The sequence below is a fragment of the Seriola dumerili genome, unplaced genomic scaffold (assembly GCF_002260705.1).
Source record: "Seriola dumerili isolate Sdu_G_001 unplaced genomic scaffold, Sdu_1.0 BDQW01001845.1, whole genome shotgun sequence".
NCBI lineage: Eukaryota > Metazoa > Chordata > Actinopteri > Carangiformes > Carangidae > Seriola > Seriola dumerili.
Window position 1 is genome coordinate 139491 of NW_019176100.1, and position 18601 is coordinate 158091.

Below are 18601 nucleotides of genomic sequence, written 5' to 3' on the forward strand. Positions count from 1 at the left end.
CTATAAATTCTAAGAAAACCTTTGACTGGTCATTTATGCTGATTTAATACAGAAATTAAACAAGTATCAGAAGGGTTAGCTCAAAGTAAACACATACACAAACTGGGTTAATTCATTAATCAAAATTAATACCCTGATAAACAATTTCCCCACAATGAAAAACAGCGGTTTCTTCAAATCTTCCTCAAATAATACTATAAAACAAAGTTATAAGTTTAAAGAGGTAAAATGATCCAAAATTTCACAAAAAAACATAATTTCCTCGCGTAAAATTAAATAAAAGTACGCCATATCTGTTTAGAGTGGGTTTACTTTGCTGGAGCTATCTCACTCATACATCCATGATCTCACTGCATGAGCCTGCTCCTGCTGAGTTTTGTTTTGAAAACTAGGACGTGACGTTGCTTTACTTCCGCCTGGTTGTTTCACATTTGATCCACTGCCAGTGACCAATCCCGTGCCTCGGTAGTGTCTCTGGACTGTAGCTCTGGACCTTGTCCATACTGGACTTCACCTCCGACCGTGTCATCGCCTCAAACCGAAACGGTGATTTTTTTGTGGCAGCTAGCCTAAACTTTGGTTTTAGATATCAGCTCTGTGGCACATTGAACGATAAGGACACAAATAAGGATAATGTCGGATTTCGACAGCAACCCGTTCGCGGACCCGGACCTCAGCAGCCCGTTTCAGGTAACGTTAGCCAGCTGAGGTAGCCGCGTTAGCATTAGCTGCTGCATTATTTCACATTAGTAACATGGTACTTAGCCAAGCAAGTCTGAATAATCTATATTAAACTGCTGTTATAAAGTTACTTGCCAACAAAAACGTTATATCACGTGTTATCAGGATTTACTTAGACTGACACTTAATATTGCTGCACTTTAGCTGACTGGAGTGGCATTACATTCATAGGTAATAGGCAGTGTTGTGCTAGCTTTTCAGGTGTGTCTCTGAATCAGACTGCAGGAAGGCTGGCCGTTTTAATTAAACCACGTCGTTTGCCTCAAGGGTTAGTTCAAAGTAAACACCTATACAAACTGGGTTGATTCATTACTCCAAACTTAAACCTGACAGAACTTCACATTTATCTTGTGACCCTTTGTAGTACTGTGTGGTGAATAAAACACCAAATTTGAACACATCATTTTTGCATTTATCAAATTACAGTGGGGACCTTAAATCACCTTAAAAATCATCAGCAGATAAATTGACGATTAAAGGAATTGTTAGTTGCAGCCCTGAAATAGTTCAAACTCTTCCACCTTAACCAGCTACAACAAATACTGTGTGCACATTAATGCATTAGCATTATTTATTAATTAAAATTAATGCAATGTAATATTGACAGTCTATTAATGTTTTATATGATAATATATCAGTCACACAGTTTGAAAACTTTCACTTTTGTGTTTTTTACTTACATTTTGCTGATAATACTTGTGTATTTTTACTGAAATAGGATTCAAACACAGAGCTTGTACTGTAAATTGACACTCTTTACATTGTTGTACTGGCACTTGAACTCGAGTAAAAGATCTAAATGAGTCTTCCATGACTGGTTTTAACTCAACACCCATCTGGCATCCTTCCCTTTACAGGTCTATGAAGGGAACATGCACACATTTGTGTTTAAGTAGATAAGCTGCTGTTCTAACATTGTTCCTGTTTTCAAGCCTGTTAAAGAGACTGGACATTAAGTATATAATTTAATGTAACCCTGAAGTTACATTAAATCCTGGTAATTAACTTTTTATACGAAACCAGAGATGATAATACTGAGGGAATTAATGCTGAATTTTTATCAAGCTATTAAAACTGACATTGGAGTGACTCAGAAACAGAGAAGTAAATGAGAGCAGAACATGTTGTGGTTGAGTGATTGTCCTTTTTGTCACTGTCATGCTGTCATTATGCTGTTGGCTTCATTTAGGCCTCCAGCTACGGACAGTCTTGTCTTCACAGTGTCTTGTCATGAAGAAACGCTGCGTTTGATAATGTGCTCTTCAGCCCTGTAATGTCTTCCTCCCTCAGCCTCCCTCAGTACACCTACAACACTAGCTCCCTCCCTACCTCATCATGTCAGGTGCACTGATCATGGGCAGAATAAGTGAACAGCAGAACTATTTTCATAATCAATAAAAAAAATTTAAAAAAATTCCATGAAATTAAAATTAATATCTTTGGGTTATGGACTGTTGGTCCAACAAAACAAGCGATTTGCAAATGTCAACTTTAGCTTTTTCATTTAGTGGCCAAAGATGATTCAGTTAATTAAAAAATCGAAAAAATAATCAATATTGATAATAACTGACCTGCAGCCCTGATTTTCACTATGGATTAATATTCGTTACGTTTTAGAGTCTGTACTGTGTCAAAAATGATTGATGTAGCAGCTTTTAGTCGATCAATCGAAAGAAAATTAATTGACAACTATTTTGATCGTCGATTAATTATTTAAATCATTTCTCAAGCAAAATGCCAAATGTTTAATGATTCCAGCTCAAATGTGAGAAGAGCTGAGTGTTTGTCAATGAATCAATCAGAAAATAGTTGGCAGATTAATCTGTATTGATCATTATCTGCAGACCTAATGCGCATCATAACTTTAAGTTAAAAGAGATTTGTTGAGGTTGTTTACATCATCACATATTATACAAAGAAAGCACATCTGACATTTTAGATATGTAACATGCCACAATTGACTAATACTTCATGGTAATTGATTTCTCTCATTTTAGAGTCTTTAATTTATCACATGAACTCAAAAGAAATCCTTCCACCATCTTTCTTTCTCCGTGTGTGACGGTGAAAGATGCTGACGGCACAGTTTGACCGTACAGATGCACAAAGAGTTAATAATTCATGGGGTCCCTATTAACATTCTGACATGACTAGTGAACCCCTGCTGTTCTGCCATTTTTCTGTCAATCGTTGGCCCACACTCGTTTTTGTTTTTGCCCAAGGAGAAGATGGAGCTTTCTTCCCTACTCTGAGCTATCTTAAATAGTTCATGAAATCATATGGCGCCATCATGGTGACATGTGGTGCGATGATCCTCGCTGGCGCATTTCCTGCTAAATTTCATCACTGCCAGTCAAGCATCAGAGCGTTCGCTCTGTTTTGGCCTATTTCTCTGGATGTGGGCTAATTACAGAAATTGGGCTCCTGTGTCAGTTAATGAAAAGCATAGATGTCACATTTGATCGTCTCTGTATAATTACGTGTTAACACGTTGCAGCTTCACCTTTTTAATACAGCACAGTAGGCTAAGTGTTGAAGGATAAAGTGTCATCAGCTTGTGAGATTTGTTCACCTGCTGAAGCAGAAAACCTTGTTTTTATTGTCGGCCACATCAGGATCATGGTGGTTACAGGTTCACTAGTTTGTGCTTTGTTAGGTGACAGGAAATCCATAAGCATGAAATGAGTTTTCACACGGGCAGACGTGCAACAGGTTGCGACCGTTGCGTGGTGATGATGAACTATAGATTTCAAGATGAAAACTCTGTACTCGGTGAATATGCATGTGTTTGTTTGGCTGTTGCAAGAGGACGGCATTAAACTTTAAACATGACACACCCTGAAATATTTATGACCCCGGTCTGGTGACAAGTTGCAGCCTGCGTGTGTGTGTGTGTGTGTGTGTGCGTGCATGTGCATCCGTGTGCGTGCGCGTGTGTGCGTGCGTGCGCGTGTGTGGCAGAGGAGGAGATGCTCCTAGAAATTTAAGAGTCAGAGAGTCAGTGAGAGGACTGCACTGAGACTGGATAAGGATAAGCACTTCAGGAATACGCAGATTGGATGTTAATGCTGAGCTGCAATTTGAATGAAACTAGTTCCTGACTGACATCAGCTGATGGTAAGATTATTATAATAAGACATGTATGAAAATGTAAAGTAGCTTAACTGCTGCCAGCAAGGAACAAGGAACTATGTACTTTTAAAGTTTGACCTGTTACACAGTCGTTGAATAAGTGAACACAACTGCAGCTGTGCTCCAGTATTACAGCCACTCAGCAGTATATACTGATGTATATATACAGTATATACAGTGGTGGAAGAAGTACTCTGATCTGTTATTTAAGTAAAAGGTGCAACACCACAGTATAAAAATGCAGTTTAAAATGAGGCAGCAAAATATACTTTAAGTATCAAAAGTAAAAATGGCACCATTATAATGTTGATTATTGTATTGTATTGGAATAAGATGTGAAGTATTAACGTGTAAGGAGCGTTTCAGCGTTGTCAAGGTGGAGCTGGTTTTAGACAGCAGTGTATTTTTTATACTGTAGTTAATCTGTAATGATGCATCATATTTTATATTTTATAAACTAATTGAAATGTTTTTTATGTAAAATTTTAATCTGGAAAGTAACTAGTAACTATATGAAATAAATGTGCAGTAAAAAGTACAATATTTCAAGTTTAACGTAGTAGTATCTATATAGTCAAGTATAGTAAAAATACACTGTACTCAGTGTATTTATATTTTTTATTTTGATGTCAGTCTCTTTACATAGTAAAACTCATGTTACGCTGGTTGTTTGTGAACAAGTTTGTTTAATGTGCTCGTCTTTCAAATCAAGCACGTGGTTCAAAGGATCAGAAAGTTTTTTTTCTGCAGTGCAGCGACTAGAAAAACCCAGAGTTTCCCTTTTTATGTCTGTCATTAGCAGCCAGAAGCATCTCGGCCCCCCACCACCACCACCTTCCCTTTCCCTTCCCTTTCATGGGTATTTATAGACGTCTTCCCGTGAAAATTATTGGAATCATCCCGTCATTTCCACTATTGAATTATAGGCCTGTTACGTTTTGAATAAAGAGGGCTGTTTGGCCTTGATCTGGCAGAATAATGGAGGGTTGTTACACTTTCATGAGCCATTTTTTCCTTTTACCGTAAGAGATTTCCACTGGTGTCCTTGGTAAACACAGAAAGACAGACACGTCAAGACGTCATCTCATGTGAGATGTTTTTATTCTGTTTTTCTCAGGATCCATCAGTGACCCAAGTAAGACAGGCGGTTCCTCCTGGGCTGGAGGAGTACAATCCCTTCACAGATGCCAAACCAGTGAGTGCGTTTACACATTAACCAGTGAGCTCATGTGTCAAACAGTTGTTCGGAACAACATTTACGGGATTCAGAGGATTTATTTAGTTTGAAAGCGATCCTTGTTATTTCTGACTTTCACATGATGCAGTGGTGATGGGAATAATAATCATCGCTGTTTAATTAAAAATTGTGTTACATGGGAAATAAGACAAATCACTGAGGGTGGTGTATAAATCCCCACTGCTCATCGGTCTTACATATTCTCTTAGACGTGACGAGCAAATCTACGAGAGCTTTTGTAACTGTAATTTGTAGTTTAACTGCGCAAACCACCCAAAAATTAGGAACTGGTGATAACTCAAACAGTCAGTCCTGGTTTATTGTTTAGCTCTTGTTCTCACAATCTTAAAATTATATATTAACTACACTGAAAATAAAGATTAAACCTTTTTAAAATACGTTGTCTCAGCAGTGTGACGCTCTGGCCTCAGTAGAGCTTCTGTTCTGTACCAGACTCAGTCGTCTGATTGTGTCTGTACGAAGCATTTAAAGATCGTATCACAGAGTTGGTTCAGACTTGTGGCTCCAAAGTGTTTAAAGGTCCGACTACAGGCCTTATGGTAAATGGACTGCACTTATGTAGCACTTTTTCTAGTCTTATCGACCACTCAAAGCACTTTACAATACTGGTCACATTCACCCGTTCACTCACACATTCATACATCATGCCCATACACACACTGGAACAGCTATCAGGGGCAATTTAGGGTTCAGTATCTTGTCCAATGACACTGCGACACGTGGACTTGAGGAGGCAGAGATCGAACCGCAGTCTTGTAACCTTTTTATTTTGGGTTAAATTCAAAACAAATTGAGTTTTATTTAAATTCAGATTCACTGATTGCATAATAATTAAGACTATATTATTCAAATTTTATATTCTTATTGCTCAAATTTCACCAAATAAAAGCCTCATAAGAGAACAGCACAGCATGACATCACTGATTAGGTTGGTGGTTAAAGGGATTTAGTGAGTACAACACTGTTTATTCTGACTAACTGGAGGAATATAGCACCTATATTTTTCCCCTGTCGCAACTCTGCTTTTCTATATTGTTATTATCCTGATCATTGTTACCAGTTTTATAAGAGACATTCACCATTCTGAGAAAAATAACTTCCTCAATTTGGAGCATTTCACACATTTTGCCAGACTGTTGATGTGATGAGTGAAATTTTGCATCATCACACCCTGTCAGCTGTAACGACAACACGCTTTGACTGTTCATGTTTTGGTTTTTTTCCATAGGCACCTGCGGGTATGGCGCCCAAGGCTGCTGCACCCACCATCAACACACAACCCGCCATCATGAAGCCCACAGAGGAGCCTCCGGCCTACTCGCAGCCTCAGGCGCAGGTATTACTGACCTCACGCTCACACCACACACTGTGGTCCGCTGGGAAATGACAGGTTTAATTTGCACATCTTTACATTGTCACCATGCCGATACTGTATTGTGTGTCTCTAATGGTTTAGTCCAACGTCGCTAGTAGAGATTTTGACAGTGAAAATACATGAACAGCTGGTTTCATGCTGCGTCTGTGGACAGAAAAGCAGCTCAGCAGGAAGCTGTCTGTGTCTGTGACTGGGCCGACAGAGGAAATAAGTTGTGATGCTGCATCTCGTTTGCAGGCAGACTCCTGGGAACATGTTGTTGTGATGTCTCCCCTCCTGTAGAGATTTGGATTTATTCCAAAACTAGAAACAGAGAATTTCTAGCAAGCCGAAAAAATAGTCAGCCACACAGTTGGGCTCGCAACACACACACACACACACACACACACTCCTATACTTTTACAAGTTCGTTGACATGTTTTCCTTCTGTGTGTTTGTGTGTGTGTGTGTGTGTAGGAGCAGACGCGAGCAGCTGCTGAGCTCCTGAGGCGACAGGAGGAGCTGGAGAGGAAGGCTGCAGAGCTGGACCGCCGGGAGAGAGAGATGCAGTCACTCAGTGCTTCAGGAGGTCAGACACCAGCGTACAGCTGCAGAGCACGGCTGCCACAACAAACATTTATACTGTTTCTTAATCCACTGAAAATATGACACGTTTTTCTGTCGTTGGGACCAGAACATGGTTTGATTAACCCCCTTGTTTTCTTCTTGTCACACTTTAAATGACACACGATCTGAATTTAAAGGAATAGTTCGCCTGTTGCCGAGAGTTAGATGAGGAGATAAATATGAATTTGGACGCTGGAGGCGACTAGCTTAGCTTAGTAAACTATATTTACTGTAAAACAAAAAATAAGCATTATACCTGGTTTTATAGCAGTTTTGTTTGCACTAGAAACTCACAGTCGGGTCTCAGAATGGGGAAGTAGTCTCGGAGTGATCTCTGTATCTTGTTTGCACAAAAATGTCAAATTGTGTTTTTTTACAGGGACTTACCTTCTTATCTCTTGGCTGGACAGAGTCTTTTCATCACCATGTGGCCATGAGGCAAGCAGCAGTGACGCCATGAAGTCACTGCATGCAGCCAAGAAATGGCATTGGTAGTAATAGTGACGCGTTAATTAGTCAGATTTAAATGTCTACCTTTGGACAGAGCCAGGTTAGCTTCATGTTTCAGGGCTTTGTGCTAAACTGAGCTAATAACATCCATGTTTAGTGTCAATCTTGTCACCTAATTCTCAACAAGAAAGCAAATAAGAGGATTTCCCAAAATGGCGAACTATTCCTCCAAATCCCCGTAGATCCTCTACAGAGGCAGCTTAAGCTTTTCTATTTTCAACCACATTAGCCACAATAAATGGCATCTCTTCCATCACATCAAATTACGCTGTGCATTTTGTGACCGTGTTGGCATGCACACAAGAATCCAGGCAGGAAATCAGAGAATGCATTCATTGTACCTGTAACCTGGTTACTGTAAAACACATGTTCACGTGCAGCTGGTCAGTAAACCGACTCCTCTTCTATCCCTGACTGTCTCAGCCTGAAGTGATGTGTCATTAGTGAGCAGCCTGAAGTATAAAGCATGATTCACACGTTCATTTTCAAGCGTCACAGTCGCTCATTTTCTTATTTCTCTGTTTCAGGCAGGAAAAACAACTGGCCCCCCCTCCCGGAGAAGTTCCCCGTGGGCCCCTGTTTCTACCATGACATTACTGTGGACATCCCTGTAGAGTTTCAGAAGACGGTCAAGATCATGTACTACCTCTGGATGTGTGAGTCGTAGTTTTTATTCCTTTATTATAATGTCAGTCCGTCGGTCCAGATCTGAAATAGCTATAGGCTCAGAGCCCTGGCGCTGCACATAGAAATACTTCACAGTGGTTTGTAATAATCACGGGTCAGATTTTACAACTATGGAAAGTTTTCACGGTGGCAACAAGTTTATCTTTTGTTGTAACGATTTCAAGGTAAACGGCAGAAATACTGTGTTCAGGTTACAAAGTAATCGACCAGGAATGTGCACTTGCATGCATTTGATTTGCCAATGCAGCACCGAGCTGAGCCGGGTTCAATTTTTTTGCCTGAACGTGGCCTAATTACTCAAAGCCTAAACTTGTTTTTAATGACTGGTTAGTTATTCAATGTGGTGATACTGAGTATTTCTCTTGGATGAACATACTCGCCAGTTAACATGTTCATATTTACAGCAGCCATTCACACTTTTTTTGGGGGGGCCTTTTTCTGCCAAATCTAAACACTTCCTGTTTAAAGAGGACGGGGAAATGAAGAGATATGATCTTTGTAACAGTCTCTTTATTTGCATTTAATTCAATAAATGTTCTGGTTCTAGTTAATATCACGTGTTACAAAAGTGTAAATCTGCAGATACAGCTGTTCATGACGTAAAGAGATAAGAAGATTATTTCAGGACAGGACTCTTAAACAAGATTAGCCTAGTTAATCAATCTAATTCGCCATCTTTTGTCTCTATAAAACACAAAATCATTTTTATAAATAACTATTAATGTTTTGTTTTTCTGATAATTTCTTCACAATGATACTGAACTAGAGGCTAGATGGGAAGATCTACTGCAGCTTCTCTTATCCAGGGCCCCTCCTGAATAAGAGAAAGCTACGTCTCCTCCCTCTGCAGCCTCTGCAGCTCGGCCCCCCTGGTGTTCAAAAATTACCATTTTCATCTGTGATTCAGGGAGTGAACGGCTTCCAGTGGAATTCAGTAGCCACATGACGAGGACACGTGGTGCAGTCATGTGGCCCGGTGAAGTGACTGGGTCAGATGATTGTTAAAGGTTGGTTTAGATACAGACCTCAGAGAGCAGGCAGTGAGAACTTCCTCCCTTTGTTTTTACCCTTTTAGTTTGTTCACAGTCCGATAAAAGCAAAGAGTTTCATACTTTCATAAAGAAAACAACAACAAGCTGAATCGTTTCCAAACTCGAGTAGAGACAGATCTTGAGCTCAAGCGTCTCCCTCCCACCCCCGCTCAGCTGGTATGTTAACAAGCAGGCGAATGTCATATTTCACACTGTGATGTAAAAATCCACTCAGTTTCACAGACTCTGCTGCTGCACAATGTGCAATGGCCTCAACCACACACTCGCCAATCAGGATGCCGTGAACAAATGGTGAAAGATGAATTATTAAGCGTGTGTGTTTTAATGTTCTCAGTGTTGCATGTTGAAATATTAACCATCAAATGTTTCCTCCAGCCTCCTTCCCAATACTCCATCCAGATATTAGCTGTATTTTTATTTTTTTTTCTCTCCTCGTACCTCAGTTCACACTGGGACGCTGCTGGCTAACATGGTGGGCTGCCTGGCCTGGTTCTGTGTGGATGCAACACGCGGGGTGGACTTCGGCTTGTCCATCCTCTGGCTCATGCTCTTCACCCCCTGCTCGTTCGTCTGTTGGTACAGACCGCTTTACGCAGCGTTCAGGTAAAGTTTTCCAGGCAGGGAACAAGGAAAGGAGTTACGTTAAAAAGCGGAAAAGATGACATCAAATTTAAAAAAAAAATATCCAGTTAATGTTAATGTTGGTCACTTCCTGTTTTCTTCTTTCTTCAGGAGTGACAGCTCATTCAGGTTTTTCATTTTCTTCTTCGTGTACATCAGTCAGTTCGCCGTCTACGTTATCCAGTGTATTGGCATCGCCGGTTGGGGCGCCAGGTGAGAATGAAGACGCACTAAAAAAAAAACCAAATAATTAATTAATTAACAAATAACTAATATTTAAGTGACTTTGTTCAATTTTCATGTGTTTTTTAAAAGCTCTCAGACAAAACCGGAGCTCTATGACAACGAAGAATAACATCATTACATCCACAATACTTGTTATTCAGATCAAAGTATATTTTTACAGGATTTGTTGACAATAATTTAAATACAGATTATCACCAAACATCTCCTTTCTTGTTCTCAGTGGGTGGATCTCGGCTTTGACCGGCCTGAATCGCAGCATCCCAGTGGGCATTATCATGATCCTCATCGCTGCTCTCTTTACGTCGCTGGCTGTCATGTCCCTCATCATGTTCAAAAAGGTGCAGCTGACACACAGCAAACCCACAAGATACTCAAGTAGAGTCTGTTGCCGCCTGTTCAGACCTTAAATCATGTCTTTCGTCCCTCACCAGGTCCATGCGATGTACCGGACCACCGGCGCCAGCTTCGAGAAGGCGCAGCAGGAGTTTGCCACGGGCGTCATGACCAACAAGACGGTCCAGACGGCCGCCGCTAATGCCGCCACCAGGGCTGCACAAGGAAACTTCAAGGAGCAGATCTGATTGGCCCAGAGAGCTCCCTCATCCCTCCGTCCACCCTCCGTCCACCCCCCTCCTCCTTCCTCCTTCCACTTCTCACAAACGCAGCACCCAGCTTCGACCGAGCCAAGTGCCCTGTTTGAACACGCAGAGTGTCGTCTAACCTTCTGACAATGTGGGAGTGGTTTTATGTAACGGCAGTACAGTCACCTCTGATCTGAGATCTGAGTGTGAGAGAGAAAACCACCACTGGGATCATTCAAACAGGGTCACAGCTCTGTCCCGCTGTCCTCCTCCTCCACCTGCCACCCGGCAACATTGTACATTCTCATCTCTGACTCTGGGAACCCCTCATCTACGCTGCACTCCCACCACTCAACCAGCGTTGATCAACTTTATTTTTTTGTGTGGGTGTGTGTGTGTGTGTGTGTGTGTGGCCAAGTAAATGCATATTTGTGTGCCTGTTTAAACGTCGGTGCCGCCTCCAGGCCTGTATGTCCAAGTTCGACTTTCTGAAGTTGCAGGGGGCGTTTCCCACCATCAGCTGTCTCAGAAGTTCTGTGTGTTCGGGCCTTTCTTTAATTTATCAACCTTAATCACTACTTCCTGTTTTAAAAATTAATTTATTATTGGACAAGTGGAAGTCATCTCGTGCTCTCTAGTTGTCGCTGAATGCACACGCAGCAGATTTACTTTTTTGCTGTTTTCCATGAGTACATAACACTGCTGCCCCCCAGTGGAGGGACGTTGTATTGTTGAAGATGAATGCTGTGCATTCCAGTTCACTGCCTTGCCTTCTAGTGTTTGCTTTCCTCAGAATTGGGTTTTAAGAGAGTGTGTCGTCGTGGTCCTTAAAGTGATGCTTCACCCAAAGTCTCATCTGTTAAGTATCAAACACTCCCCCCTGTAGACTGTAAGGCTAATGATTTTTGCTGTGTCTAATAATCTACCGGTTAATTATTAAGTCATTATGTTTTATGTCCGTCCGTCCATTCGCTCCGTTCTTGTAAATGTCAAATCTCAGTAACGCCGCGAGGGAACATCTTCAAATTTCGTGCAAATGTTCATTTGGACTGAAAGATGAACTGATTATATTTTGGTGGTGAAAGGTGAAAGGTCAAGGTCACTGTTACCTCACAAAGCGCAAATTCATACACTAATTATGACACAGTTTAGTTCAAATGTCTATAAGGAATAAAGTGAAGTGATGACATCTTCAGTGTGACATCATAATGTTTTGTGAAAACACCTCTGGTTATTATTCAACACTATAACTCACGATTGTGATCATATTTCCTGCAACTTGGCCGGCAGCGGTGTACAAACCACAAGGCGATAATTCTCCTAATAACTCCTGCAGTGTTTGATACTTAAACCTTTTTGATTTTGGGTGCAATATCACTTTAAAGTTTGCTCTCAAGTATCTTTTTTTTTTTTTTGCTTGAAATCTTTTGCCTACAATGAGCTACATATCCATCGTGAAATCTCACCAAGTTGCACTTTAAATCCGGTCATTCGACTCAAATGAAAGGATGTTTATAACGACGGCCTCACGCCTTCCCGCTTCATTAGTGTAATCCATACGTCTGACATGCACCAGCTGAGTTCAGCAAAGTTTCTACATCAAGCCTACCTTTGGTGTCATTCCCTCCAACAGGAAGAAACGAATGGCACTGTTAACACACACTAAAGAGATCCACTACTCTGTATATACGGCTGCATGTTTATACAGTTCTGAAGAGGAAAGTCGAACTCGTCTCCAGCTTCTCTCGCGTTCTGGAGATTTACCTCACTTGTACTCAGGATGTACTCTTCACTTGCATGACGAGGTTAAAAAAATTATACCAGATTGTACAAAATTAAGACACAGACTGGCCCCTTGGAGTTAAATATATGTGCTGTAAATGAATATATTGCAATAAAAATGTTTAAAAAAAAGATGACAGAAATGGCCAGTAATGTCTATGATTGCTTGCTTATTCATAATTTGAGAGTTGTGGGTTGACTATCACTGAACTCCAACCACAATCAGAAGCATCAGATCTGAAGACGTGACGGGGTCATTCTTCTTAGTCTCCTTTCTTTCCGGCGTGCGGTCATTTCAAAAATATTGAATCGAATGTGTCTTTTTCTAAACACTACGAGTTTGTGTCGCATCAGTGGGAGCTGCGAAAGCGGCTGTTCACCGTTTTTGAATGTGTCTGATTTCTCTGTCTGTTGTGCGTCATGTTTAAGCCAGTTAAGCCTTTGTGAGTGTGTGATGTGTAGGAGTGTAAACAGAGGGGAAATGGGGCCTTTTAAGTCTTACTCTGTTTGCAGGGCAGAGTCTGGGATGAGACTTTTCTACTTTTAAATCTGCTGAAGCTTCCTGCAACATGCTCGTTTTTTTGGTTTTTTTTTTGCCTTGTCTTTATTTCACACTGGCTTAATTAGGACAAGTACATGTCTAAGCCTAAGTACATTTAATGTATGTACAAAGCAACATGAGATTATTCCTGATAAAGATTTCTGCTGTTATTTTTGACTTGCTTAAAAGAAGAAAATCCATGATAAATGTGAGAAAGGCGTTAGACTGCAATGCAATGTGAACTGTGTGTGACGTCCTGTAGATGGACTGTGGCTTTAAGATGTGCTTTATAATTAACATGGCATGTGGTAGAAACAATGAGAATGAAATTAATCTACTCAGAAGCATCTCTTAACGATTACATTTTAATGAAATTATTCAGAAAAATGACTGAAGGGGGAGTTTGTATGTTTTGTATGATTTACAGATGGTCGGCGGTTTGCTCTAAATTTCATTGTAATTTTAAGGTGCACTCTGGTTTCACCTTCAGTCGCATGTTGAGTAGTTTGAGTTTTGTATATTTATTGTATTAACACTGAATAAAATTCTTCTTCTGTATGTTTTTTTTATTGTTTCTCTTATATTTGTGGTGGTGTAAATATTCAGACAAAGGTTATTATAGTTTTGGATTTTTACTATTCTATTATGTTTTTATGCCTCACTACACTATGACTTTTTATTCCTCACTATACTTTGACGTTTTTATGCTTTACTATAGTATGACATTGTACATTGACATTGTGTATGGGCATTTCCGAATTTAAATTCCAATCTTCTATGTTAAAAAAACATTCGGTTGACAGTATTAAAAAGTCAATATCTTTGTTTTGGAAGGGTGGCGGGTTGTTGCGTCTCTACCAACGTTGAGAGCAAACCTACGCCCTTGAAATAATGCTGAGGCTTTGTTTACACAGTGTATTCTTTTGACTGCATGAACCACATTCCCATGGTGCATTAGTGGCCTTTGGATTTTTATCCTGGACTTGAATTTATTTGACAACAAATACAGTGAATGTTTTGGACACTTACAGTGAACCTGTACAGGTCATACACTGAGAGCCAATCAGCTGTGAGATACTGCTTCATCGGCACTAAAGAATTGGAAGATAGATTACATATCCACATAGTTCATTTTAGTTTTGTCTAACATGTTTATTCACATTTAGTTCTCTTTATTTCTTTTAGTTGTAGTTCATCATGACAGACAAGACGAGGGTTCTTGCTCTTAGTGGGTTAAAACACAAACACTGAATATTTAAGAGGCTTGTACCAGCAGCTGAAAACCACATGATGTCAGTAGTTGCCAAAGAACATGAAGTTCACTTCACTGCAAATATGTTGCAGATTTAATCTATTTATGTAGTCAGTCCTCATATTTCGAATCACTGCTGATCAACAACAGAATTAAGTCTTTACTTCATTTATTTTTGTTGTTTGTTTTTTACTTTTATAATCATTTTTTTAATCATTTTATTGTGTCAATTCAATGCAACAGCTTCCAAAAACAACACAAAGGCTTTTCCACGCTGATCCCAGGAGAGCAGCAGCTTCAGAGTCTTTGCCGGTCAAAGTCACTGATGTTTGATGTGAACATGAACTGAAGCTCCTGTGGCATTTTATGCATTTCACTGCTGCCACATGATTGGCTGATTGGATAATTGCCCGAACGAGCAGGTGTTCCTAATAAAGTGCTTTAAAGAGAATTTTGTAAGGGGTAAAAATCCTGTCGCCAGCCTGACAGATTCATTTGTTTTAACATTTACAATTACAACAGTACAATGCAGAGCTATTCATAGCAGCAGTGGCAATAATAGACCTGTTAAAGAAGCTGTGTAAAATACACACACACACACACACACACACACACACACTCTGAGACCGTTTAAGGACCAGGTGCCGAGTCCTTTGGTCTCTGCTAAAACAATCCTGTGTGAAATAAAGCAGAGCAACACTCTCACAAAAGAGGAAGCTGGTAGCAGAGGCAGGTCACTGCCAACAGGAAGGGGCAGAGAGGAGGAATAACAACCTCTCACAGACTCTTTTCATGCCTCTCATGCTTTTCAGGAGAGTGTGTGTGTGTGTGTGTGTGTGTGTGTGTACAGCAGCAGTCCTCAGCTGTGAGCTGCCTGTGACATGGTCTTCCTCCGGTTGTCAGCTGCTCTCCTCACACCTGTCACATGATGAATTCAGTCGAGATACTACAAAGCATTTCATGCGTGTGAGTTCATGAGCCATGAGGGCGGTGACTGCTTTGTTGTGACATCATAAAGTTACAGGAAGTCCTGGCGGCTGGTTTTAAGGCTCAGTTCCTGAATACAGGCTGTGTGCATTTCTCTGTGGACTGAGGCTTTGATACTTTCACAGTATTAATGTGTAGTGTGATCTATAATCACACTACACACGGACAGAGACCTTTAGACTGTATGGGACCTTTAAAGCTGCATTCGTTATGATTACCTATAATATAACAAATTCAGGAAGTTACACTGAACTTCCTATAAAGGTTTGTCAATATAACATCAGATATACAGATACGATTGATCTCATAAGAGAAAAAAAGTGATAAAACTTGTATCTGTTTATAGTGTGAACTTGTATCCAATTACCTCAGTAGGAAATAAACAATAAAACTGCAAAACTGGCATGTTAATGCAAATATACAATACAAGTTGTCGGTGTATCTACTAACGAGAGGAGGCTGCTGCACCTGCATCTGTACGAACCTTGTTAACAACCATCATGTGAAGAAACACACGTTCCCTCTTTCAGGTGTGAAAGGAAACAAAACTCAGAGGTTTCTGTCTTCTCTCATCTCTATCCTCTTTGACTCTCTTTCTGCAAAAAGAGGGAAAATGAGAAGGCAAAAACCTGGAAGCCTCTGGCGGTGAAACAGGCCTGAATTGCAGATTGCACGATTTGTCATGTGCCTGATCTGGAAGTCATCAAGTCTCTGTGTTTAGTTTGAGCGCACTGGTGGTGGAAGGCAGCCACAGGGTTGTGCCAGAGGCTTCTCTGTAGTCCACATGGAGGGAGGAACATCTGGGGAGGGAGTTGTCACACACACACACACACACACACACACACACACACAAATACACACACACACAAACACACAGGTTGTGCACAAGTACTGGCATTTGGTAACTGGGGAAAAAGAGAGAAAACTTAAATAAAAGTACCAATACAACAATGTAAAAATACTTCATTACAAGTAAAAGTCTTTACTTACAGATGTGTTATCAGGACATGTGACTAAAGTACCAAAGGTCTTATTCTGCAGTGACGACGTTTTACTGTCGCTGCTCCAGGTGGAGAGTTTTAAATACTTTCTATACAGTTAAATAGTTTTAGTCCAGTAGCTCCTTTTTATTTCTTACATATCTGAAACATAAAGGGTCTTTATTAGACACAAAGCAACCGAAAAGCTGGAAAACACTGAGAGAAAATCACGTTTCTTTGTAAAAGAAATCTTTATTTGTAAAGTTACTACAGCTGTCAGGTAAATGACGTGCAGTGAAAAAGTGCAATACTTACAAGCATGCATGTGTTACTGGACGGGCCTACGTGGGCACAGGCCCAGGGGCCTCAGGGGCCTCGGGGGCCTCAGGGGCCAGAGGCCCCCTGGGGTTCACCTGCAAAATGTCACTGAAAGACACAAAACAAACATGAAGATACAAAACAGAAAGAGACAGAAAACAGACACAAAGATAAACAAGAAAACAACAAAGAGACAGAGAGAGACACAAAACAACGACAAACTGTTTTGTCTCTTTCAGTTTGGGGGTCTCGCTCCTACGTTGGGTGGGTGGGTGGGGGGGGGCCCCATTGTGTCATAATCCGTCCACGCTTACAGCTGTAGTGGAGCAGGAGTATAAAGCAGCATCAAATGGAAATACTCTGAGACACAAACACACGGAGAGACGCACATGGAGAGTTCAGTTCTGCATCAGTGGAAAAACTGATCACCCGCTGGCTGGAAAACACACCCACCCCCACCTCAAGGGCCAAACCGAGGTCTCAGCACCAAACTGAGTGGCTGCTCCACTTGCTGCATCTCCTCCCTCTTCCCCACAGTGAAGTTTTTTTTCGCTGGTTAAAAACTGAAACCAAACTTTTTTCTTTTTTTTTTCCCTTCTCTTTATTCGTTTGGCAGAAACAAATGAGAACAGATAGGACACTACCTACGACTCAGCACACTCCCTGAAACCAGACATCACTAGCAACAGCAATACTTCATTTTATCATGCGTCCTCATCTCTCAGTCCTCGTCTTTGTGCACAGATTCCAGGATGTCTGCTGAAGGAAGACCAGGCAAGAGCCCCCTCCTCCTCCTCCTCCTCCTCCTCCTCCTCCAGCTTAGGCTAGGATTCAGCTCACTTCATTTCAACTTCCTTTTGCAAAATAAAAGGACAAACAAAGACGCAACCGCGGGGGCCTCCTCCGCTCGTCCTCTTGCAGTCTGTGTTTCATCGATACATTTCAAAGGGTCTGCGGACACATTGATCATTCACGGGACAGTACATTCTGTGAGCTTTATAGGACATCCACTCTGAGCTCAAGGCCATTTATTCTGTGAGTAGTTTATTCTGACTGTGTAGTGGTTCCCTTGTTGAGTTAATACTCAAACGTGGCAAACAGATCCAGGTTTTACTGGTCGTGGTCTGGCGACAAAAACGCCAGTGTTTTTTTTTTTGTTGTTTTTTTTTTTTTTGTTTGTTTGTTTTAAGGCAAGAGTGACATCATCAGCTCAGCCTGGATCAAGCTGACCATCATTCTGCGATCATAACTATGTACAAAATATATATAATCACACTTATTTACAGAGCATGTGGTGACAGACGGAGCCACACGGCTACACATGAATACAATAACGGGACACAGCACCTCTAGTGGCAGAAAGACAAAAGACACGCACTGAGAAAAAAACACTTGGCACTCGTAGATTTCTCCCACGTAAACACAAAACATACAAAATAAGAGTCAGTTTTAGTGGTAAACAATGCAGGGCCTCCGTTTCACAAGCCGGCCTTCGTGAGGAAAAGGCAGAAGAGCGGGTGTCTCTCGTCCTCCTCCTCCTTTTTCCCTCCACAGGGGCTAAAGTATCTGAGCCCCTCAGAGGAGGCAGATCAGGCTCTTGCCCTCCTCGATCTCCTCCTGGACCTTGTCGCTGGAGGTGGCGATCTCGGCCTGCGCGGAGAAGACGGCGCAGATGAAGGTGAGAACGGTGCCGCCCATGGCCGTGTAGAAGGCCCAGCCCATGGAGCAGAGCCCGGCCCGGTACGGAGCCGCGTCGGGGCCGCAGTACAGCTGGACCTTGTCTGAACCCCAGCCAGCGGGATACAGCATCAGACCCAGGATCAGAAACAGACCTGCGAGGGGGGGGGGGGGGGGGGGGGGGGTGGGGGGGGGGGGGGGGGGGGGGGGGGGGGGGGGGGGGGGGGGGGGGGGGGGGGGGGGGGGGGGGGGGGG

General features: G+C 41.6%; 2 protein-coding genes across 3 annotated transcripts in view; one reads left to right on the forward strand and one right to left on the reverse strand.

Moving 5' to 3' along the window:
* Positions 1-520: 520 nt before the first annotated feature.
* On the forward strand, positions 521-11937 carry scamp1 (secretory carrier membrane protein 1). Of its 2 annotated transcripts, none has more exons than XM_022768822.1 (9): positions 521-690; positions 4991-5068; positions 6360-6467; positions 6963-7074; positions 8150-8278; positions 9805-9964; positions 10094-10195; positions 10449-10566; positions 10660-11937. In XM_022768822.1, the coding sequence occupies exons 1-9, from the start codon at positions 634-636 to the stop codon at positions 10807-10809; spliced, it is 1014 nt and encodes a 337-aa protein (XP_022624543.1). In that variant the 5' UTR covers positions 521-633; the 3' UTR covers positions 10810-11937. The 2 variants fall into 2 exon arrangements, with proteins under 2 accessions (XP_022624543.1, XP_022624544.1); XM_022768823.1 differs by lacking the exon at positions 521-690 and adding an exon at positions 3784-3858.
* Positions 11938-18201: 6264 nt separating this feature from the next.
* The window catches only part of lhfpl2 (LHFPL tetraspan subfamily member 2), a 15034-nt gene continuing 14634 nt past the window's right edge, over positions 18202-18601 (reverse strand). Inside the window, exon 2 of the mRNA XM_022768783.1 lies at positions 18202-18501. Coding sequence (XP_022624504.1) covers positions 18245-18501 — 257 coding nt within the window. The 3' untranslated portion in view covers positions 18202-18244. The remainder of the gene's footprint in view (positions 18502-18601) is intronic.